Here is a 26582-nt window from a genome sequence, read left to right on the forward strand (position 1 = left end):
AACTAATTTTATGAGTAAAAGGCCTATTTGTAAAGAAGTGGTGATCATATAACAGATCACCATTTAATACTACTTAAAAAATGTGATCGCTACTTTTATTATTTCATATTTTTTTTAGTATTCTTTACGAGAGCAGAAAATATTTATCGGTGCTTTAATCGTCATATCTTTTTACCACTAAACCTACATACACACTTCCAATGGTTCTCACCCGATAATCGGCACAGGGCTGATATCAGACGGGAATCTGAAGTGTGTACAGAGCATGTCATTCCTGGCGGATCTACGGACGATGAATGACGAACGATCGTAATGCAAGGGAAGGGGGAGAGCGCGCAGCGGGCTGCCGCTCTGTCGTTCTCCCCCTCCCTTCTGCATAGAGCAGAACGGTGCTGTATGTACAACACTCGTTCATGCATCGTGCAGTGCATAGTCATTGGAAAGGATTGTGAAAGGTTATTTCCAATGACTATAGTTGGAAGTGTGTACGCGGCTTTAGTCATTCACAACTATTAGGCTGGCAAATGGTATCTGGTGTAACAAGTAAGAAGTATAGGTTTTATATATATATGTAGAAGCATATATATACATATTAGGCATTATTATATTATCACATACTAATTTTACTGGTTTGGTTGGCAAAAAAAGTTTAAAAATAAAAACCATTGTCTGTTTTCCAGCACTAATGTAAAAAAAAAGGTCAACAATCTCAATTTACATTCCATTAGGTGATAATATGTGCACTCCAGAAATATGTGTAAAAAATCCAAGCTTCATATTTACCGTATATTGTTTCAATGCCACGTTCCATATAGAAAATTAAATACAACTTTTTTTCACATAATAATTATATATACAGTATGTTAACATATACATATATTAACATATACAGTATGTTGGGATAATTTACCCAACATACTGTATATTCTGTATTTGCATATATACTCTATATTCTGTTTGAATATCCAGATTGTTAAAGCAGATAGCAGATGTAAATAAAACATGTCTACTAGGTGCTATTTGTCACATCCTTCAAGATAATGATGTAATTATCATTCACCCAAACATACGTGATATATTGCACTGTATCCATGGAACTATTCTGCTAAATTGGAATTTTATGATTTCCTTAGAAGAAGGAAAATTATACTCATTTTGGCTTTCTTCAAAGTCCTAGCCCTTCATAAGAAATTATCTGGAAATGTAATTGGAATTTTCCTAAGGTGAAATGCAAATGAAAAACCTGTGTGAAGACAGATGAGCAGAATTATCTGATTTCTAGGCTGCATACTTACCCCATGGAGCTGCACCAGGAATTACATTTGAACCCCAGAACTATAAAAGGATTTTTAAAAATTACATCCCTATTACATCCTCAGCAAAAATGTCCAAATAACCACATATTTATCATATGTACAAATCACAGTTTATTATAGCCTAGACTACAAGGGTCAGCACAGGAATTTCCATTCTCAAGGTTACGATTGTTTATGAAATCCAGCAAATACGCAAAGGTTGACTCCCTCTGTATTTAGATTAACACATTCACTAGGTATGGCCATTATTGTATACCTCATGATGGCAAATACCATAAAACAGCATATTTCTAAACTGCATAATTTTGGAATAAGGAAAGAAAAATTATCCACTCCGAGTCAACACCAACAAAGACAGTATTTTAAATCCAGTGTTGAGATACATGCCAAAAGGCTAATGCAAAAATAAAACAGCACCAACATTTCTGTGCTTAAAAGATAACCCATTACCTTCTTCTTAAACAGTGTGTTGGTAATATTATGTAAAGCTCTAAATAAGTATCCTGCATTTAAAAACATTTTATAATAACTGAAAGGCATTCTGCATGTTCCTATAATGTTATAAATACAATAATATATGTACTGTATAAATACTTTAGCAGTTAAACAAATAATCTGCAGTTCAATGCCTATCTGCTTTGGCACACATACAGTTATACTATGGATTCTGGCCAAGTATGTAGTGAATCCACAACAAATAGATTATGCAAGGGAGATATCTCTATGTTATGCAAAGCCTTTAAAACTACAAATGCCTTTTTAATGATCAAGTAACCCCTCAAATCTTTAAAACATAGTGGCATGGACAGAACCTCTATTTGACCGACCATTTAACTCTGGTGTTATCATCAATACGATTGTTCAAATATAATCCACCAATAGTGTACACACGCTAGATACGATCCTTTGAATGATGCAGGAAGAGACATGTAAAGGAGAAAGTGTACTGCAGAACCATCCATGATCACTAAATGACCATACACACATTGGATTGCAAACTATCGTCGCTCAATCAGATCCGCCGGGACGGTAGTTTGTTTCCAGCGACAATCCTCATTCGTCGGCGTCATTGGTCAGTCGTTGTGCACTTTTTTTGTTAACGATAATCGGACGATCGGTTGTTAGTCGTTCGTTTGCAACGATAATTATTGCAAGTGTGTACGCAGCTTTAGTGTCTACCAGGTTAGGTATATCAGCTTGTGATTGGGGGGTTAGGAATGGATTCTGTGTCTTGAAAAAGTCATATGTATGATAAGCCAGAGAGCACTGCATTACCAGTCTTGGAAGGTGTCATATTATCGGATAACAAAATGGAGTTATTGTATTATTAGCCCAGAGGTGGTAGTGAAGTATGGCTTTGGGAGGCAGGAATATTTTGGTATAATAAAGAGGGTGGGCAGAGATAATTAGTCTGGATGAAGATAAATTGTATCATCAGCTGTACAGACCATTGTACTAGGAATTGGGCAGTGGTGTTCCACTGTGCACACTATTTTATGTATACAAACACTAAAACTACAGTAATCCAAATTCCAGTAATTAGAATATAGCAAAGAGCACTATGCATGATTTACCATGAGTACTTCCTTGTTCGTAACAACCACAGTTCCCTGAATAAAAAGTGGAACACCAGTGCTGTTTTTGTGCACCATTATGTTACTAACAACACTAAACAAAATGTTTTCAGTAAATGAAGAACTTCAACTGCTTTGATAAGGAAAGTGTTTAAATGTGAAGCTAGTAGTTATTCTTATTCAACTGTTAAAATACACAATAAATTAACATTCAACTTGTAAAGGTAAAGATGTTTTACAGCTCATCCAAGCCATTTTTTCAGTTTCTACAAGAGTCAGGAAAATGCTGCAGCATTTACATCCACACAGGAAGAACATACACCTTAATCCGATTACCATGGAATGTACAAGGCAGATGTTGCTTGCCCAAGAGCATGATGAGAGGTGTGAAATCACCCAAGTAGAGATGTTAAAACATAAAAAATATAAAGAAAAATGTAAATGGAGTTAAGACCAACCATGCTCAGGTATGGTTGTTCCAGCTTTGGCCTCTTTGACACTTCTTTCAATAATTTGCAATAAAGCTCCAGAAACCACCCCTAACATCTGGAAAAAAACATCCTAACGCCAAAGAAGAGATTATGCATCTGGTACAGGTTGGCTTAAAAACTTGCATACCTCCAATCCTGGTCTTAGACAAGCGACATTTGCCTTCTAACACTGTGTGGTGATTGGAATAAATGTTACATGACACTCATTAGAACTGAAGAAATGACAAGCCTGGCTGAATGTGATAAACTACTATGTTCAAATGTTGAGTATAATCCAAATACTCAGGGCCATAATAGGAAAACACAGTTCTGTTGTAGGTTGAACCTAATCTGAATAAACCACTCTATCTATTCTACAAAGCTAATGTCCTACTCTTAGGACTCTGTTTAGACATCAGACATCCCCTCTTCCAGGTCCATGTATTTCAATGGTTGTAACTGATTCCCACCAGGCAATGTCAGATTCTCTTTTAATAAATAGACACCTTGGTGTTTCCTATATCAATCATCTTATTGGTAGATATAAATTCATAATCCTGACCATTCAGTAGCACAGAGCATTATCACTGTGGGAGAAGTTGGTTTTAACAGAAATGTTTGCCAGGGATAGATTACAAATCTGCTCTAAAAGATAATATTTTATCGTATGTCTAAGAGTAAACTGCTTTCATAAAAATAAATACAGCATGGATAAATAGTATAAATTATTAGTAAAGCTTAAAAAGTGCACGGGAAGTAAATGGGCTATATTTTATAATAACTGTCCACTGTTCAGTACATAAAAGTAAAGAGATTCAGCGGCAGTCATTTTAAAGCATATTTATAAAAACTTTAATGTGAAAGCACTTTAACATCAAGCAAGGCAATTAAAACTCCAACCTAAATCTTTCTCCAAATGCATTACATGTTTTATTTATTATACATCCCAAAGATTATGCTAATTTTGACTATTGGTTTATTTGGAACATAATTTAATATGAAATGTTTTTAGTTTTATTCTCAAACAAAAAACTGTGCTTTTCAAATGATGAAATCAGTCTGCCAAACTTGTTTGAAGTTGCATTCTGACCTAAGAAGCCAAATAACTCATAATTGTGGTATTTGCATGCACAGTGTACTTGTAAGCAGGAAACAGCAAGACTGGGTCATTTCTCATGTGTAAGTCATTGTTGGAAAATTTAATTAACATTTTATTTGATGTGAACACTTAAGCTCAAAACAAATTAAATGGTCTCTTTACTGTTGTACATCAAATAACAAATATACTGTTTAACTTCACAACGAGTTTTGATAAATAAAATAAAAAAATGGTATGACTAATGGTAATGAGAAAATATATACTGTCTGGTTTATGAAGAACTTTGCCTTTTCGGTATATATTGTAAGTAAATGCACTTATTACTTGTTATTATATATTATTATTCAATCATGTCTTTAGAGATATTTTGCCATCATCTGAATTCAGTAAAATAAAATCCAGTTCTGTTTTACAATCACATACATGTAGAGGAGCTTCATATAAATAAACTGTTAATAGTTATAAGTCTTCTGCCACCAGACCACATGAGAAATACCTATTACTTTGGCATATGGGGGAATGAATTTCAGTAACTGCCATCTTCTGAGAAGCCAACTGTCATGCCTAAACACTGGTACAAGGAGATAGGAGGAACATGAACCAAGGTAAGGCTAACCCAGGGGTATCTGGAGGACAGCAGCAGATTTTAGTTATGTAGAGTTTAATAAGAACACCCATTTGCAGGTTTTTAGTAATGAGCTGCTCCTTGTTGAGTACAGGATCGTTGCTAAATGTTCTTTGGTCATCCATTTACTTGGGCAGCTACAGCAGCTCTAGCATGCAGAGGTATGATGGGTTCAATGGTTCTTTGCATCACTATGTATGCCTGGGTCACAGTGACTCCCCTACCCCTTATAATCACTGTTGTACTGCCTGTCCCATTAAACAATTTTAGCTGGAGGCTGGGGAGGCAGCCTGACAGACAGGTGATGGAAGTACTTGCTGCTGATTTCTGCCACTATGGTTCCGCATTCTCAAAGCTTGCCCTAAGAGACTCACTGAAAGTGCAGGTCATGTTTTGACACACCACTGACCTAGCAGAACAGTAAAGCCGAACACTATTTTGTAAAAAAAATAAATAAATACTGTATTTATCTGGCCAATCACTTTTCCTATAATCTACAGATGTCTAACTGTTATAATAAAGCGTTAAAAAACCCCAAAGACAAAAATATTGAGAAACAGAAGATCACCCACTGTGAAATAATACATTTAGTGTGAGGTTCATTAACTTATTCCTAAAACAAACAGGTTGTATTCAAAAAACCAGAAGAATGGAATTGTTGGGGACTTCCAGACTTTTGTCAAGCAGACATAAACTATTATAGGCACAAATGATTTCTGGGACAGAAGATTAACTATAGCAGGTTGAGACAACATGTTATAGAGAATTCTGTGTATATAATTGATTGCAGTTTTGTATGAGAAAATAAATGTTTTGTATAAGCAACCACAAATGTACACAAGAGGCATATATAGTACTGAATATGATATTTACTAAACATTTACTGCCAGTAAATGAATCACTGACATTTAAAGAAAATGAAGCAGGAAAATACACCTGCAGTGATTGGTGGGGAATGTCTATCTATCTATCTATCTATCTATCTATCTATCTATCTATCTATCTATATATATATATATATATTCAGCAGGATTGGTTCAAATAAAAAGTATTGAGAGTAAAGAGTATTCATTGAGTATTTATTATTATTATTATTATTATTATTATTATTATATAGCACCAACATATTACGCAGCACTGTACATTAAATAGGAGGGGAGATATGGAATGGTGGGTAAGTAGTAAGGGTTTAGCAGACAGAAGAAGATGGGAAGGCAAGTTTGAAATAATGTGTTTTTCTTCTTTTAAAAGAGCAGAAAGTAGGCGCAAGCCAAATAGGACAAGGAAGACCATTCCAGAGAGTTGGGGCAGCTCTAGAAAAGTCTTGGAGCCATGCGTGTGATGAGGTAATTAGTAGGTCACTGGAGGAGTGAAGATAGCAGCTAAGGGAGGATTCATGAAGAGTACTCAATTGTGTTGCCATAAATGAACCAAATAAAATAAAAAAAAAAGCTGACCAATAACAAAAAAATTGTTTTCACTTTGTCACTTCAGCAGTAAAACTCTTTGTAAAAATAAATGATGGGGGTTTGCAGATTATGCTATTAAAAGGCCCATGAAAGATGCACAGTTGATTTTACCTCCATCCACATCAAAATATTGTATCTCCATAGGGAGACATTGTGAACAGCTTTCATAAATACGATCATGGAGGAAAAGAAAATATTTTGCTTCCTTTAAAATTACTACTTGAAGTTACAGGTTTTACGTAAAAGTAAAAACAGCTTCACGTGCATAAACAGACCATACAGTATGGGATAACAAACATACGTATTAATATTTATAAGAAACAAAGTACATTTTATAGGAATGTGTTCTGGAAATTTGTTGAAGAAATAACAAATTCCATCTGCTTTGGTTAATGTAAATACACATTAATTATATAGTGATGTTTGTAATCAAGGATTTGGACTTATACAGGTTCATTTGTAAATGCACGCAGTAATGCCATCACTCCACGGAGGATATCAAGTATGAACTACACCCTTTATTTATTGTTTTTTTTTAAATCTGGCTGCAAAGACCTCAACCTGACTCAAGCATTCCCCTCACTGACTTACTGTGGGATCTTTGCCAGCCATCTTGCACTCTTCAACTTTGTGTGGTGTAGCAGGCCAGAAAACCTGGTTGAAAAAGAAAACAACAGATATAATAACATTAGACAACAGCATAGATATAACACTTCAATTTTGTATGATCAGTATAATATTTTAAAAACATTGGTAAGTAAATAAGTAAAAATTCTCATTTAGTATTCTCTCCATTTTTATATTAACGCAGACACCTTAAGCTGTTGTAAAATGTGATTGGAATGTATTTTAATAGGTTCCACATGAGCTTAAGTTTAGTGTTTGAAAGGAATAAATGACAGATGTGTAAACAGCAAACTTGGAAACAACACAACACAATATAAAATAGACATTTTTTTACTTTTACTTATTGATCCTATCAATATAGTCAAAATTTTAAAATTAAGGTGCTAACAAAAGAAAAGTAAATGAGTAGATGACTGATCCCATTAGTATACTGCTGCTCTTTTACCATCTTGTCTACATACAGTCTATCATTTGCCAGGATGTGCTGTTTGGCATTGCTTCCTAACTCTCAGAACTAGATGGATACACATTTAAAAACTCTGGCAGACTATTTTACAATTCTATATAACTGTATACCTGAAGTCCAGATTAAATCCCAATGGATTGTGTTGCTTACCTTTATTTGTGGATAACAAAGATGCCCTAAATTTTATTGACCAAACATGCCAGAACATTGGCTAGAATACATATTTGAAGAGGCATGAGGGTTCCTTCAGCAATGGACTTTTGCTTTAAGAATATGTTTTTTTTCCTGGGGCTTTATTTTAGGCCACCCAGTGAAAAAGGCCAAATGGGCTGGTATCTGTGGACTTCATAGTTGAAAGCCTCTTAGTCCTAAAAATATCAGGCCATATGTTTACAGTGCTGGGGTGGTACTTACATTAGCGTTCTCCCTTCAAATCAGTGACTCCTCTTTGCATCAGACTACCCAACTTTACATCAGGGCCCCCTTTACATTAAAGTTCTGCTTTTACATCAGGAACGCACTTTTTATCATGGTACTACCTTAAAATCAGGAGTCCACCTTTAAATCAAAGTCTCTCCGTCTTTACTTGAGATTCCTACAGTCGTATCAGGAGCCCAGCTCTGTGTAAAGTAGTAAGCAGCTAGACAATGGACATGAGAAGGGTCCAACCCAGGCGCCCTGGAGTAAGGGATCGAACTTCTGCAAACCCTGACCAGTTGTTTAACTTAAATCAAATCCTTCTTTGTGAAAAGGAGCACTTTTGTTACACAAAAGCATTTCTTTCATTTCTGTAAATAATTTTTTGTATCTATATGACCAACCTATGAAACTGCTTCTAGAAAATAGGCTGCAAAACATAAACTATCATAGCATAATATCTGATTAACACACCTATTATGTAAATAGTGTGATATCTACATAAGACACCTACTGTGTAAATATGATCAATGCCACGCAAGGGAATTTACATTTTTTATTTCTTATTTAATAAGTATAAAAACAATTCACAATTGTACTTTTATAGGTTCCTAACCTTGAAAGTACACAATGCTACGCATTTTATTTTACTGGATCCACAGTGCTACACTACAGTGTTTAATATATAATTATCTCTTCCTGGCATTACTGTGTTTATTATCATAAATTTAATCCTTTACTATCCTCAGTAATATTAAACTATTGACCCAATAAACCAAAGTCATTTGAGGACAACACTGAGACCATTTAGTCATCAGAATCAATAGGCTGTTTATAGTTTATATTTCTGTTTTTAAACAATTCCAGAAGATGACTTCCAGGAACCTACATTACCATGTGTGTGTGGTTATGGTGTGATCAAATGTGAATAAAGCCATACATTCTGTTAGGAATAGTTCGACTCTAAAAGACTCCTATTTTCTCCTATACCATATATACATCCACTGAACTGTTTGTCACAATGCGATCCATACCCTGCACCAGGCAATGTTCATTTAATCAGCAAAAATAAGTTGCCCAAAATATTTCACCTATCCAGACAATGTTATAGTTGCTGTGGATTTTGTGTGATTTTTTCAACTCCATACACTGGTGTCTGATAAGTGTGTCAGTGCTATTGGATTATGTGACCATTCTATAGCTCATATGAGTGCTTATCAAAGTGTAACAGACTTACCCCAGTGCACCACAAAGATGTTCAGGTTCTTTGTAAACAGTTAATAAATGTAACTGAAAAATTAGTTGTTGTTTTTTACCTATATTCAAATTCCTTAATAAAATGAATAAAAGACTATTTTGTAATGAGATTGTTATTCACGGAAATTATGTTACTATACTAGTAAACAGGATAAATAGTTACTTGGCCCCTATTTGGAAACCATACCTGGTACCTATTTGCTGGATTGTGTTTTTTATAAGTTCCCTAGGGCTCCATGGGCCCAGGGTGAAATTGACCTTTGTGTAGTGTCACTGTTTCTTTTCTGCCACATGTTTTCTTGGTGGGCCAAATCAAGCAGCGCCAAAAACAGAATGTACTATATGAACTGCTTGAAATGAGTGATTTTGCATGGAGGCTTTCTAGTACTGTCCATGGTTTTATCTTTCAGGATACAAAAATGCACTGTTAACATTATTTGGCTTTACATTATTAATAAAACTAATAGATCTGTGGATACTCTTTCTAAAAGTTTCTATTTTAAATTTAATCTATTTTCTGCTAAAAATATCAACATGCCAGTTAAAACAAAGCCAGTATTGATCATTTAAACTAAGAAACATTATTAATAAACTGTATTTATATAGCACCAACATATTACACAGCAAATTAAATGGAGGGTAAGTAGTCAGGGTTTTAAGAGACAGAACAAGATGGGTAGACAAGTTTGAAAACATGGGTTTGAGCGCTCTTTTAAATGTGCAGAAAGTGGAAGCAAGCCAAATGGGATGAGGAAAACCATTCAAGAGAGTCGGTGCAGCTTTAGAAAAGTCTTGCAGCCATTCACGTGACAAGGTTATGAGTTAAGAAGTCATTATTAGGTCATTGGAAGAGCGAAGAGAATGGCTAAGGTTCTCTTCTTCTTTAGGGTCAGAAAGGTAAGTGGGACAAGAGCTGTGGAGAGATTTGAAGGCAATGCACAGAACCTCGAAATTGATTCTTAGGTGAAATAAAAGCAAATGAAGAGAACTACAGAGAGATGCAGCAGAAGAGGAGTGGTGGGAAGGATGGATGAGTCTGGCTGCAGAGTTCATAATAGATAGTAAAGGAGAGAGTTGGGTTAGTGGAATACCAGAGAGGAGGAGGTTACAGTAGTCCAGACGAGAGATGATAGGAGCGTGTACAAGGAGTTTGGTGGTCTCAGCTAGGGGCAGATTTTGGACATGTTGCACAGGTGAAAGTGGCAGGACTTTGAAATGTTCTGAATGTTGGGGGTAAATGAGGGGGCAGAATCGAAGGTGATGACAAGACAACGTGCCTGGGGGGAACAAATTACAGTGTTTTAACAGTTAGAAAAATGCCAGGGGGAGATTTGAGGGGGAGATGATGATGTTTTAGCCAGGTTGAGTTTCAGGAATTGGTCAGACATCCATGATGAGAGGGCCGAGAGACAGCATGAGACCTTATCCAGGACTGAGGGTGAAGAGTCAGGGGTGGACAGATAGATTTGAGTGTCATCAGCATACAGATGGTACTGTAAGCCAAAAGAGGATATGAGACTACCGAGAGGATATGAGACTACCAAGAGAGGATTGGACAGAGAAAAGAGAACCAGTCCAAGGACTAACCCCTGAGAAACAACAACAGATAGTAGAGGAGGTTGATGCTTTTGTTTTTTTTAAGGGTTTGTTTGACACCGTCAGGCATGTATTAGTGTCGTTAATTATAGCTGTCCCAGAAAAGAATGAGTCACTAAGAAACAAGGGATCTTGTCTAAACTATGTAGTGGGACTGTCTTTTTGGCATTGCTCAAGAGGGCTGTGTATGTGTAGATTGTGAGGTATGAATGCAGCCTCCTTTCAATGATCTGAAGTTTTAACTGGAATGCATAGAAAATTGCATATGGATTGTGAAGGTATATGGCATGACAATGTACAATAAAGAGGACCATTAGATACTTGGGCAAAACTCTTTTGTACACTTGAAGTGGTTCCCCTGCACTTTCCAATGGGTAAATGCTTGGGGATGATGCTGTAGGAGTATAACTAATTTAAGTCTTCACTCCCTCAATTAATACAATTGGTACCTCTGCTATTAAAAAAAATAAGTATAAAACAGCCAAAACAGTGTACTTATACCATTTTTTTTTGCATTTTGATGGAATAAGTTTTTGATAGAATAAGTTACAGTTAAATCCCTTGTTAAGTTTTTTTGTGCTATCTGTACACCACTAGGGAAATCTAACTTCACTTCCTGCCCAAGTAACAATTCTCCAAAACAGGATTTCGGTTTCGACAACTCTAAAACTTTGAGTTCTCCTTCAGTTTCTACCAGGACACATAAAGAGGGTATATATCCTGATTGGGGGTACAGACAATTAAAAAATATAGGGGTCTAACCTTCCCCCACTCTATATAACCAAAAAAAAAAGTTTGCCTAGAGCTATGCTTATAAGCTTGTATCTGGTCATAGACAATAAATGACAGTTATTTGCTGGGAAATACTGTAGATCGCTGAGATCACAGAAAAATTCCCCCACCACAAACATACACACATTCATATTGCGTATGCTCTGAATTTCATACTTTGTACGCCATATCCTGGAAAATGAAAACACACTGCCGTGGGTAAATGCATTAAAGAATCTAAATATAAAACCAATCTTATCTTATTGACTTACGTTGAGAGGATCATGACTAATGTTGTTAATGTTCAAAGACAGGATATGATCCTTGCTGCCCACATAGATTCTGTCCTGGTCTTCATCCATTAGCAAAATCCTGTAGTCTAGGGGACTTTGTGATATACTGTAGTATTCAGATGTCATTGTGTCTTTGAGTTCTGAAATAAAGGAAAAGAAAAAGATTCCTGTAAATATCATATGATGGTATTTATGATAAAATGTCACAAAAATAGAAACAAACTCTTTAAAGAGAAACAGAAAAAAAGACACAATAGACCTTATTAATTAAAGCTCCCCAAAGCTGATTTGCTGGATCACCCAGGTTCACTGATGAAAGTGTATCCTCTCCAGCATTAGAGAGCTTTAATAAATCAAGCCCGATATTTATTAACAGGAATGACCTGTAAATACCTATTTCATATTCAGGTTTGTGTATTTGAATACATCAGTTAGAAAACAGTTTCTTTTTTGTTTCTAAATAAAATAACTCCAAAAAGCAGCACATTACCCAGAAAAATACACATGTCAAGGTGCATTAACCTTTATCTCAGTTTATTTTTCATCACATCAACTGATTACCCCCAACTACAATGCCTACAATACCCTCAATACATTAGGAGTCCAACCTCCCATACTAAAAACTACTTTATTGCTGCAAAACATTAAACCTGTAAAGGAAAATTATAAAATATACATTGGGGAACAATTCTGAACAAATTTTTGTTGACTTCAATTTTTAAGCTTATTTACACTAAAATAGGTAAGCTGATTCTGAAAGTGCAGTTAGTATTCTTCTGTCATGTCAGGTTACTGTAAAAAAAACATCACAGAGTAACAATAAATCCTTTGTAGGAACAAAAAAAATTTAAATAAACAGTACATTCAAAATACAACAAGTTATTATCATTGTATGTCACATTTGTATGTTTTTTGACAAAAATGGAGGGTACCTTGTATCATAAAAACTGGATGGGATGGCAAAAAACTGGGGACATTTCTGGATTCAACACCCAAAAATTAGTAAAAAAAACAATTGTAAGATCCAACTGAACAAAAATGCATTCCCCAGTGATATATTTACCTTCCACCACAATTCTGCCCTACAGGATCTAGATAAAAGTGACATTGCAATCCATCTGGGGAGATCTTGGATATCATGAAGATTCCAAACTTCATCGATGCTCTTGTGCAGTTTTAGCTCATCTTTGCATGAGACCTAGGAGCATTTTTCCTATGATCTCCCCAAACGGATTGCGTTCTCACCCTTTCCAGTGCAGAAGCTGATGTTAAAAATAAGTAAGTAGGTTTTCCACATTTTGTTTTTTTCAAAAAAAATGTTTTTGAGCATTAATGCAACTCTTGAAGGGCTGGAAAAGATAGAAGGCCTGATGTATGAAGATGACCTTGTACGTTTTAAATAGGACATAACAAAAATAAAAAAAAAAACAAAAAGCATAAATATCAATTGCCAAATATTCTATGCATGCAAATGTTCTATGCCTGATTCACTGTAATATTCACATTCATAAATTTCACGGAAAACAGTCACTTTGAAGTTTTCCAGTCACTTTGAAGTTAAACAATGCTTCATACAGGAATATTTATTTACGCTCAGCTTCCTAAAGATAGATTTTCCTCTAGCTCAGTGAGGTGTTCCTATTTACGCATTTCCAGATTTTGAGTAAGCACAATTTGAGGAGTTCAGCTTCGTAGCAGCTGCAAAGGATTACGTCTTCCTTGCTGGTACTCTGCCAAGTGATAGTATGAGGTGGAAGTCAGGTCCTTTGTATATACTTCTACTTAGAAATTAGCCCTAAATTACATCATATTGTGGTATAGGTAACATTTACAAACAAATTGAACATTTGTAAAATCATTTCCTAGAAAAAAACAATGAAATAACAGTAAATAAGCACTGTACTGTACTGTACTCAGTAAATAAGTACTGCTCATTTTTTACTAAAATATACAGTGTGACAATATATCCATCTATCATGTAATATTGAATATGTATAACTGAGACATCTAATTAAATCACAAGATCATTAAAGGAAACCTCCAGTGACAAATATCTGCAAACTATTATTGTTGACCTTTAGCTGCAAATTCCTGGTTGTCTGTGATATTGCATTGTGGTTGACGATCACTGATCAAATACACCAAGAATTTCAGAACTTTAGATTTGCAAACTTGTTCTGACATAGTGATTCAGTTGTAATCTGCCACAAGGCATTGATGAACTGGGGACGGCTCAACACAAGTCAGATTTTCAATAGCTTGACTATTCATCGTGGGTGACAATCATCTGAAGTGTCTATATAACAGTGGACAGGCAGTAGGTGTACATGTGAACTATGGACCTGAGCTCATTGCCCGACCCTGCTGCTTTCAAGCAACTATACTCTCATGTCCATGTCTTTTTGTTTTTTTCTTTGTACTATATACACAAGCTTTGTCGTATGTTTCTAATATATATCAACTTATGGCATTAGTACTAAATTAGATTTACTAGACTTCCAAATGGTATATCTATTTTTAATCAGGACCACAAATATCTTACATTTTCGAGAGAAGACCTATCATGAAAACTATTTTACAAACCTTTCTCCTGTCAGACATCAGTGGACAGTAATGAAAGGAATGTTGACTTTTGCACGGATTGTGGAATTTTTATAGAGTGCGTGTTATGATATATAAAGTATTACATTACAACTACCTGGCCAGAACAGGAAAATAGTATTTAATTCCCTGAAAATCTCATTTATAAATAATGGTTATAGGGAATGTAGGGAATAGTTCTACAGCTCCACAGACTTTTTCACAAACTTTTTTAGTAAAATTTCAGGTTTGACGATGTCAAACAAGTTATCTATACTGGGTTTCATGAGGCTGGCACTGAAGAAGATTTTGCAGAAAATTGAAGTGCTAGTAACACCATACTAGAGGATGTGTGTAGTAAACATTTACTAAACAGACGGCTTTATTTATTTGTAGTGCAGGCATTCACTGCAACAAAATCAGGCCACAAGAATTTTGATGACGTAAGCAGCCAACAGTCCATGGATATTATTTTAAAGAACAATTAGGTACATACAAATTATTGATGATGCAATAATATACTAATACAAACTTGGTAGGATATAAACTTTACTATGCAAAAAAAAGAAAAAAAAAAAACTCAAAACACAAAGCAAACACTTCACAGTGCCACAGGGGATCTGTCATCCGACATATGTTTTGTCTTTGGTTAAGGAAGTGGTGATAGCTAGGCCTCAAACGACAGTGACGCATAAGAAAGATTACTCAACATACGCTGAAAATACCTTTCATCAAGAATGTAAAGCTACTGACTGGTCTACCGACCTACCATCATTTACTGTTCCTGCAGGACAAAGTTACAACTTATTCAATTTTATGGCTTTTATTCTGGTCTATTATAGCTTTATTAATTAAGCATTCATTCTTAAAATATTGGTTCGGATATTTCCTGTCAATCAGTATGCTGTAAAAGTAAAATAACATATACGTAAAGATAACTTTTTTATATTTTTGCCATTCGTATGTTTATTCAACAATAACATTATTAAAAGTATGAAAGTAAAATATATATAATTTTTGGACAAACAAGGCTTTTACAATTCATGAACAAAACAATTTAATGCTTGATTTCTGCTTGATCAGCATTCATTTTAGAAAAAAATGTGGTATTGTAAATAAAATTTGGACAGGGTCCTCTCCTCCTCAAGTGTCACTGTCTGTCTGTCATTTGCAGGCCCTATTTAATGTACAGCGCTGCGTAATATAACTGAAATTCTACTACTAAATGCTATACATTCATGTCACCAAAACGTCTTTACTAATATTACCTACCTGTAACCTAAAACATCTGCCACAAGGAAACATAAATTGTCAAAATATCTTACTTTGGAACTGTGACATGTCCAGACTGATAAATATAGCAATTTGCGACATACTGTATATTTTTCAACCAAGTCTGATTAGGGAATTTCCTGTTTGCACAACGCAGCTCATACTCACAGCAGAAATTCAGAGTATAACAATTTTTTTTTAATTTATACTCTTTATTTTTTATTGTTATTACCCATCCAACTACTACCATCCCCCTAACATCCCATGGCATAAAAGAGCCAAAAACCTCATTATAGCAAACGGCAACACTGGCTTATCAGAAGTTAAACCTTTAAGACCTTTTACATGGTCACCTGTAAAGGTGCGTACACACTTCCAATTTTTATCGTTCAAAACGAACGACGAACGATCGATTGGGCAAAAAATCGTTCGTAAAAAAGTAACCAACGACGCCGACGAACGAGGAAAGTCGTTGGAAACGAACGACCGGACCGGCGGATCGGATTGGACGACGATCGTTGAACATCGTTCGTGTGTACGGTCGTTCGTTGATCGTCCATGGTCTGAGCATGCGTAATGAACGAACGTTCGTTCACTTTCCTGTCATGCACATAGTTTCTCTATCGCTCAAACGATCGTATCTATTGTGTGTACAATATCTACGAACGATCGTGTCGTTATCTCTATGTGCAGGATCGGTGCTATACGATCGTTCGTAGATATCGTGCAGGATCGTTCGTCGTTCGTTTTCCAACGATAATAATTGGAAGTGTGTACGTAGCTTAAGAGTTTAATTTGTAGTGCCAATGACTAAGGTCACTTCTTATATTCATTAAACCCTCGGATCATTTATTTATTGCAGAACCTCATTTTTTGAGTTAGTGCTATTTGCTTAGTGCAGCAGAAGAACCCTTTTTGTCGGAGGAAAGGTTTATTTACCTATTATTTTTCCTTCTTTTCTAATTCCAATCATTTTGATAGAAAACTGCTTACTTCAGATTATTACTAATAATTTGTATTTATAAAATGCCATCATATTACACAGCGCTGTACAATAAATACACATTGTACATAACCGACAGATACAAGCAATGCCACAGGAGGAGGAGAGGACCCTGCCCAAAAGAGCTTACATCTAAGAATCCCCAAGCAAGCAAAGTGCTAGGCACTTTGTAAAACATATAACTGTGTTCTCCTTATTCTGTTTTTTATTTTAATTTTTAGCAATGTATGACAAAATTCACAGTAGTACCCTTATCTTTTTTTGCAATGGAACATTTTAGTTAATGACATATCATATAATCTCAACAAGGTTCTTTTTGGCACTAGTGCTTTCCCGCTTGGAAAATGCTCTGGTGTAATAAGTTCCATTCCTACTTTGGTGAATTACACAGAGCCTTTAACAGATGTTTACACTTAATGTGTGATATCGCTTTCTTACATTTGTAATACTACAAAAAGAGGGTTATTGAAGTTAAATGTGTATACATGTGATGCCAGTCCTAATTACCAGATGCTACAAAGGATCCACATCTATGCAGATATGAAATGCAAAAAAATTTAATTAATCCTTAGTATACTTGGTATGTTGTAAGGGATGGCTGAACATTTTGCCCATCTGTGTTAGCACTAATTAAAACATTGTCCTGATAATTCCTGAGCATTAAATTGTCAGTTTAAAAAAAAACCCCAGTATCATGTGATAAATGCCAAAGTGTTTATCCTAAGCTCCTCTCTATTACTCCTCCCTAACTTTTTCCTTCCATTGCTAGCACAAACACCCATCACCAAGTACACAAAAACAAGTATATATTACATGAATAATTAGAACATAATAAGACTGCAGACTATTTGTTACAAATTACATTTCCAACTTCTTTCTTGAGAAATATGTCCACAGCTGCTCATTTGCTCCAGTCTTTAGGTCACTTGCATTTTTTTTATTGGCACTGATTACATCATGGCATGATGGACAAACATATCGAGCATGCAGCTGTTCAAGTGATGACAGTATCCCATCTGTTAAGATGCTGCGAAGTGACTGTAAAACTAACTGTGTCTCAGTGTGATCACACCAAAAATAATAAGGTAGAAAGACATCCCATACTTTAGTTTAAATTTACTGTAATACTATACTCACTTCTCGTGTGAAAGAAACTGTAAAAAAGGGAACCATCAGACAAATAAAAAACAAGGTAGAATCCTGCAATGGAATTGTCATAAAACTGGGTTGAAATATCAGAGCCATTTATATCTAATTGGTGTCATTGTCTTAGGTCCGATCCTTAGTGCGCACTGGGTCTTGTTTATCAAGCTATCCAGTGATGCTAATTATAATCCACCTCACATTTCTGCAGGAAGGAAGGATGAGATCCGATTACCTAAATACTTTCTTTCATACCTTCCATTAGTTTTCGTGATTGGGATCAAAATAAAAAGCAGAACATTGTTAGGATACATTATTGCAACTTTCGCTGTGCTTGATTAGGACCCACAGGGGAGTCTCCTAGACATTTTCCCTGTAAACCATAATTCAACACATAATTCAAGTGCCTGAAATAGAAATTATGGAATTTAGCTTTAATTGGAGTTCTAGACTGTTTGGTTAGGAAGAAAACAAATACACTCGAGGTACATACCTATAGACAAAAAAAAAATCAATTTTGCAAATGCCAAGGCAAAAAAACAATATGCAGTACATTTCTGCAATACATACACATGTTCCCCAAGTTTCTGCCCCTTTAAGCTGCGTACACACTTCCAATTTTTATCGTTCAAAATGAATGACGAACGAACGACGAACGATCGATTGGGCAAAAATCGTTCGTAAAAAAAGTAACCAACGACGCCGACGAACGAGGAAAGTCGTTGGAAACGAACGACCGGACCGGCGGATCGGATTGGACGACGATCGTTGACCATCGTTCGTGTGTACGATCGTGTGTGTTCGTTGATCGTCCATGGTCTGAGCATGCGTAATGAACGAACGTTCGTTCACTTTCCTGTCATGCACATAGTTCCTCTATCGCTCAAACGATCGTATCTATTGTGTGTACAATATCTACGAACGATCGTGTCGTTATCTCTATGTGCAGGATCGGTGCTATACGATCGTTCGTAGATATCGTGCAGGATCGTTCGTCGTTCGTTTAGCAAAGATAATAATTGGAAGTGTGTACGTAGCTTTATTGTGGAAATGTAAATAGTTTGTAGTTTCCTATTATGTGATTGCTTTTTTCATATGTATGATTTGCAAAGATTAAGAGTTAAGCTATAAAAACCAGGGTAGATCAAGTATTAAATTCTTGCAGAATAACTGCTTACCAACTGTTTAGACAGGGTATCATCAACATAGGTGATAAATTGTTTTCAATCTGTCAGTTGATTTTTATTGTGAGAAATGACATTTGTAGCCACTCAATACAAAAACATATCATATCTCAAAATTCCCACCCTGATCTACAGCTGGAACCAGTGGTAAGACCTGATCAGTCTGGGGAGCTTGGACTACACCTTTGTGATCAATGGTAGTGGTGAGTCGGTGAGACAAAGCCTGCGTGGGGAACATTGCACTGCTCAAATTAGAAAGGCATCATACCATTGCACCAGGTCTGTTGTCCAGGAAAGCTCCTGTGTAGTTAGTCAGCAGATTGGCAATTATTTATTTTGCTGTATGCTTTTCCTCTCTGTTTTAGATGATACTTTGTATCGTACTATTGTGCATAAACCAGAACAAATGTTCCACCCCCAAAAAACTTGTTCCACCAACACAAAAAACCTGCACCCTGCTGTGAGTTTCAACATATATAGGCATAATTGTTTTAACATAAATACACATTAAAAAGAGTATCTACATCATTGTGATTGATTCAAATATATGTCGAAAATCTAAAAAAGAATATGCACCCCCTTTATGCAAAAAAAGCAAGACACATTTAGGCATGTAGGGTTTTGAAATGAATTTGAATTCGAAAAGTATTAACAATAATGACATCCTATTCAAGAGACACACAACATATTATTATTATTATTGAACAGACCTCTGATAAAACCTGAATGAAAATGAAAAAAACAAAAAGTTGATAACTAGACTCTTTATTAGGCCTTTTAGCCTTTGATTTTAGAGAAGAAGAATTGAGCCTATGGAAAACAGGACCACAAAGATTAATCACAGATTGAGCAGCGTGTTTTGCGGAAGCAATATCTATTCAGGTGAACCATTTGTCATTCAAAATTAAAAACATTTTAATGAATTGTAGAGCTGAATAACACTAGACAAAAGTACAAATAACACTGTAGAGTAAGACAAACTGTACAATCAGTTAGAGTATACTGTATGCATATACATTCCCTTTCAGCGAGATGCTGTGGCATGACATGGAGAAATGGAATCCCAGAACTAACATTGACAAGTTGGGTAAAGGGGACTGGCTGTCTAAGGTTGAAAAGCTGCCACAAAATTGTGTGGTAGCGCTAATCACTGGTAAAGGTTCTACCAGTTAATGCAATAATTTAGCTTTATTCCATATTTCCAGAACTTTTAAAGCATTAAACTTTTATATTTTTCTTTTAATTTTGGGAAAAGTGTGGGGAAAGAATACTTTTTTGCCAGGTCAAAAATTATATCTAGGGCCCCCCAGCAGAGATTTTCCTTAATAACTTTTCATGTGTCGCCTATATAAGAAGGAGAGGTTGTGTTTGTTATAGGACAGGAAAACACAGACAGCTAAATAAACGTTGTCAGATGTGTTATAACCTACCTCACCTTAGTGAAAATGTGTTTTTGTTTTTGTCTGTCCATGTTGGATTGTATTCCCATCACGTCCTGTTAGGGAGTGGGAGACAATCACACCAATAGAGAAAGAGAAGGCAATATAAATCTAAGAGTTCCCAAACTCTTCACTGTTCTATCCTAAATGTAATAAAATGTATTTGGCCTGAGCTGGTTCTGATTAAGCGAAGAAAAGTAAAGTATACTATACTATTTATTAGTCATTATTATAAAAATGATTTGAAATCCTCAAGTGATTAGGCACTTAGCAAATTTATTACTACTGTATTTTGGTGACAGTGATGGGAAAACTGTTATTTCTTAGGTCCAGTAATAGATATTAAACCTCTCCCTGCCAGTGTTTAGCATTTTCCTTTAAAGTAAGCCTTTCTATAACCCAAGCACATAAAAATTATTTATTATTATTATTATTAAAAAGTTACCTTCTGCTCCATTGGATATTTCAACTGCACTCATTTTATGTCAAAAGACATAAAAAGACATAAGAAGACTGACCTGTTACTGATAACAAAAGTTAAAATACAATAAACACAACCATGTATACCTCCTATTACCTGTCCAATGTTTACTGCCTCCCACACATCAATGATGTGTGACTGTCATTGGAAGTACATGTGATTACCAGCTCGAGATCACCTTGACTAGGCTGGGTAATGGCAAAGTGGTGACAGTCAACAAGAGAATAACTGGGTACCTGGGAACGGGAGTCACTGGGACTGGTAAACCACTTAATATTAGGCAACAGGTTTTGTACAGATCCCCAAAAGTTCAGAAGTATAAAACTTACAATGATATGAATTTAGATACAGGGCTTTGCACCCTAAACAAGAATGAGAGGACCATGTGGTCAATCACTGCACTAGTAAAGAAATTCTGTACCTTGTTGGCTGTAGTGCTCATAATCCCATAAATATTTTTCTATATTTCTTTATTAAAGACCAAAATACCAAAATAGGGTTGGAAGCAAAAAAGATACATGGAATACAGAATTAACAGAAGATATTGCATCAAACTTATGGACAAACAAAAAAAAGAATAAGGAATATTTTGTATTATTATACCACAGTATCAAAGAGAAAGATTAATTGGTGTTTTTTTCCAAGAATAGAAGAACAAAGAATGAGTTGAATAGCTGAAAGAAGAAAAGTGGGTGATCAGATACTGGGTGATAGATTGAAAGGGAGTGGGTATGGTCCCCTATTAAATGTACAGCACTGCATAATATGTTGGCGCTATAAAAATTCTGTTTATTATTATTTTTATTATTATTATTATTAATAATAATAATAATAATAATAATAATATAATTATGGAGGGAAGAAAGAATTTAAAAGAAATAGATGTAGGAGAACAAGGGTCCGTCCCAGTGAATCTAAAGAGCAGGAGAACTAAATAAACTTGGTATAATTCCATTATTGTTTTTTTTTATTTATTGTTTTTGACTAAATGAGTTTAGATATACAGATTATTATGTAAAATGAAGCCTTGCTTAGTCAGGTGATTACAATCTGCCTATGTGTTTAGCTCTCAGTTTATAAAAACTAAGTAAAAGCAAAATTACAGTGCAGTGTTTAAATAAGCATACTTTTATTACGTGAGTACACGTTTGCACATAATTAAAAGGATTAATGTAGGTCAATGTAGATGTAAGGCCTGAAATGCCAATGGAACTATATTTTAGGGATTACATTTATGCTAACTAGTTATTAAGTGCCAACTTGTACACAAACACATAGCAAGTAAAGTATTCCTAGATTTTTGTTTTCAGTTAGATCTCAAATAAACTTGAAGTGAATGAACTTTTAACAAATAAGTGAGCTTTCTCTACGAAAACCAGAGACCACCAACAGCTGTGATCCCAGAGGCGATACAGTTTCAGACTGTAGCTAGCCTTTGAAGACTCGCCCTTGTTTTTTTTAATCATCTAATACCAAACAACAGAGAATGAGCCAATAAAAATGCACTTGTGTTTAGAAAATTTTTCAGTGTGTGCTAAGCTGAATGCTTTTTACTCCTAGAGCTAGAAACATGGCAGCCAATGTTCACAGGTGCATTTAAAACAATGGACCCCAGAACATCAAAGCAGCATGATGTCTTGTTTAGGGAAAAGGTGAACAAGAAAACAAACTTAGTCATTTATAAATTAAATATAGTTAGGTTACCCTTCATCTGTAAGATTATTGTAATATTTTATGTGTTGTAAAGATACTGGACTGTTGAAGTGATACTGCAACTTCTAGAAAGAACTAGGAACAAGAGCACCCTGTGAACAGATTGGGAAATACTTACCCCTTCAGTGGATGGTGTGTCAAATCATTGCTCTTTTGAACAGTTTTGGGCACAGTGTCCATTCAGCACTTTTGGGTGGGTCAAATAGGGTGTCTCCTGTCCTCCAGCCAACCCTTACATCTGTACAGGTGGCAGTAGGGACATAGTGGTTGGGGGAAAGAACCACGTCACCCAGTGGAGGACACATTATATGTTACACCCAGAACTGTCAGAAAGCAGTGGTCCTGGATCTTTTTAAGAGAACAAAGATTTAGTACAGGACCAAATAGAGTATTTTAGCCTTTAACACATGCTGTTTTCTATGTATTTTATTGGGCTATGGGCTCACTTTTTAGATTTCTCAAGAATAAGATAACTTTTCAGCTTGATTTTAATTTTATGTAACATTTTTCAAAACAAACCAAACACACCATAGAGCAGAAGGGAAAACTCTATTAGGAACTGAACCAGGACTAGCAAGTGTGTGTTACTGCTGATTTTGTGTGATTGATTTATTTTATATATAATTAGGCAAAGCTGACACCACACATTTTGGAATTCAGAGTTGTGTTGTCATGTAAAAGATAAAGGCAAAATCATACTTACAGATTTACTGTTTTGACCTAAGGAATATGTCAAGAAATGCATACTCGGCTCTTATACATAGTATTTTTGTAGACTGGATTTTTTTGTGCTGTTCTGACAGTTGTCTTTTACTAAACAACTAAATCCAAACTCCTTCTCTCCAATAGCAAAGGAACTTATTGACTCCAAGATTAGAAATATATATAGATATATATATATAGCTAAATATGGATAGCTAAATTGATTATTTAGGATCACACGCCAAGTGTGCAAGACATGCACCAACTCTGAATTTAAAGATGATCAACAGCGTCTTTTTATGATTGCTGAAACAAATTTACCAAGGCACTTTAATAGTGTGTTTAAAATACCAAAAAATAGCAAGTAATAGATCTTAATAGTTAGGGTTAACACACCAATACATAAATGTTCCAATTAAATCACACACATACTATATTTTGTCCCTTCAACATTTTCTTCATTCATTCGATGAATAGGTACATTCTTGCCAGCTTATTTAAAGAAAAACACACCACGAATATGCTCTTAGAAGAAAATAAAACAATCACTCAAAATCAGTAGTTATTGTAAGAGTGTATATGTTGGACATAAAATTGTATAAACCACAGGCAGCAAATCAAATGAAGGGTCCCATGGCACCCCATGCAGATGTAAGAAGTCCTTCTACAAAGAAAACCTTATTAAACATATTCTTAAACTATGAAGGAACCCCAGACCTCCACCTATGTGCTGTCTGATGTGTGGCAATAGTGCGGATAATCAGAAACAAAATATTCTCATTCATGTCAAGTCCACTCACCCGAGGACCAGCAAACAATGCCCTGGGGGAAGTTCAAGGTTGGAATGTGAAGGAGGGAACAGCTGTCTCAATAAAGTAAGGACCGTACTCTATAACGGCCAGACAATAATCATAAGGAGTATAAAATAAAACAAACTTTAAGTTAAAATGTTTAAATAGAAGTCGTATGGGGGACTCATATCCGCATTATCTTTTATTTCGGAGCAGAAAGGTGATCGATCTTACACTACATGGCATCAAATAGCATTATAGTCTGCCACCAGTAAATCAGTAATAATTTGCAGTCTAAGTACTATTGCTTAGACCCCAAAAAAGCTGCTGATCCTTACATAATGTTTCACTGTTAGATGGAAGTGAATCCTTTTTACTCCTCGTTGACTTGTTACATTTGCGGCTATCATTTATTTCATTATGGACAGGCTAAATTAATATGCATTTTTCCTCTAAGGCACCTCCCAAGTTAATGCAACTTGGCAGCCACCAGACAATGTATCAGCCTTTTTATTAATAAAGGAATCATTTTCAACACATTTTAATTAAGACATCTAGAGCCAAAACAACAAGTTCTTTATGTGAAACTAAGAAAACACATGTTGCTCTTTGGAAAAATATTAAGTTAGCATTGGCTTCAAAACAATAGAAAGACTGTTTAAATACAAGAAAAGGAAAACATTTTCTCCCCTATGTTTGCAGTGATGTAGGTCTGAATTTGACCTGCTAAGGACAGTCTGAGATAACAATATAACACATATAAAAAAATATTTAACACAATGCAGTGCAAGAGATAAGTTACATTAAAATCTGAATACATGGATGATTACAGGCTTCATATGTAAAGAAAGCTTCACACTGAACAAATGTTGGGGATGGGGTCATTATCGGAGAAAAGAAGTACCACTGATTTCTTTCTTCTTTTTAGACTTCTTGTTATCTTATGACAAATACTTCTTTTTGCTGCTGTCTCTCTATGCATTCAGACAGCTGGACTGAATATGAAATTTATAAAGAGCTTTCTATTTTACATTTATATTTTAGACTGAATTTGCATGTGGATTACTGGGTTTTCTGAAAGTGGAGCACTGCAGAGGTAATGGTGTCGCAGTGTCTCCGTTCTTTAACTTTGTAGTGTGGTAAAGCAGAACTACTATACCTAACAGCTAAAAAACTGTTCCCAGGCATGTCTTTGATTTCAAAACGGACAGTCACTGTCCATTATGCAATAAAATACCCTTACCTGCCCTTACCTGAACAATGTTATACAGAATCAATGCAAACTCGTGTCTGAGGCACAGTCAGTGCATCTGTACCCCTATAGCACACTCTTGGGAGGAGGGGATAATGAATTTAAATTTATCTATATTTATAAATCAAAAGATCAGTTAAAATAAATTTGTCTTTAGCATGGGCCCGCTTGTTCTAGCCTTTACAAAAAAGTAAAATCATACATCTCACATATAAACAAATGGAAAGTGCAACTTTTTTTTTTAAGAAAAAATCTCTGTTTTTGTTTTCTTTGTAAATTTACTTCCAACTGCAACCACAAACAGAATTTTCAGTAGATCTGCGGACATGTGCCATTTGAAGTTATACTCAAATCTTGACTAATCTCAAGCTTAGCCTCCAACAGCATGCTTATAGGTTTCTCTATTGTCCAGGCGACCTATCAAATAAAATGAGCAGTAGTGAAAATAAGGAGCTTTGTTTTTCTGCTTTTTAGCAAATCTGGCAGCATATTATACAGTTATTTAATATTCAACTATATATGTAATTGTTGTATTAGCAACAGCTAGATTGTTCCTTGCTATGTTGAAGAGTCATTATGCACTCTAAACCTTAGAAAGGTGTGTGTATATTTATATATATATATATATATATATATATATATATATATATATATATATACACACACACAAAAATACACACACAAACACTGTGAATATATTCTATGTATGTTAACACAGGGCCTCTCAACAGAATCTTATACTGCTTGATTTTTGGCCCTTCCATAAACCATAAACCATAACTAACAATACATAATGGGAAATGCTCTGCCTTTACCACATTCTAAAAATCCATTTAAAGCATAAGAAAGTAATGTTTTATTCCATGTACTTGACTGATATGACTCATATCCCTACTCCTCCAGTAATGCATGTGTGTGATTTAATGGAAAATACATTTAAATATATAATTATATTTAAAACATTCTAAAAATACATTAAAGCCTAAGTTAAATCTGCCTAAATTTTGCCTTCCCTGAATGGAATCAATGAACAACACAAATC

At 35.2% G+C, this 26582-nt stretch overlaps 1 protein-coding gene across 1 annotated transcript in view; it reads right to left on the reverse strand.

The window, feature by feature from the left end:
* The window catches only part of SEMA3C (semaphorin 3C), an 87438-nt gene that overhangs the window by 35128 nt on the left and 25728 nt on the right, over positions 1–26582 (reverse strand). The window contains exons 3-4 of the mRNA XM_072401740.1: positions 11960–12120; positions 7145–7207 (exon numbers count right to left, since the gene is read on the reverse strand). Of these exons, the coding sequence (XP_072257841.1) occupies positions 7145–7207; positions 11960–12120 (224 nt within the window). The remainder of the gene's footprint in view (positions 1–7144; positions 7208–11959; positions 12121–26582) is intronic.

The sequence above is a fragment of the Pyxicephalus adspersus genome, chromosome 2 (assembly GCF_032062135.1).
Source record: "Pyxicephalus adspersus chromosome 2, UCB_Pads_2.0, whole genome shotgun sequence".
Classification (NCBI taxonomy): Eukaryota; Metazoa; Chordata; class Amphibia; order Anura; family Pyxicephalidae; genus Pyxicephalus; species Pyxicephalus adspersus.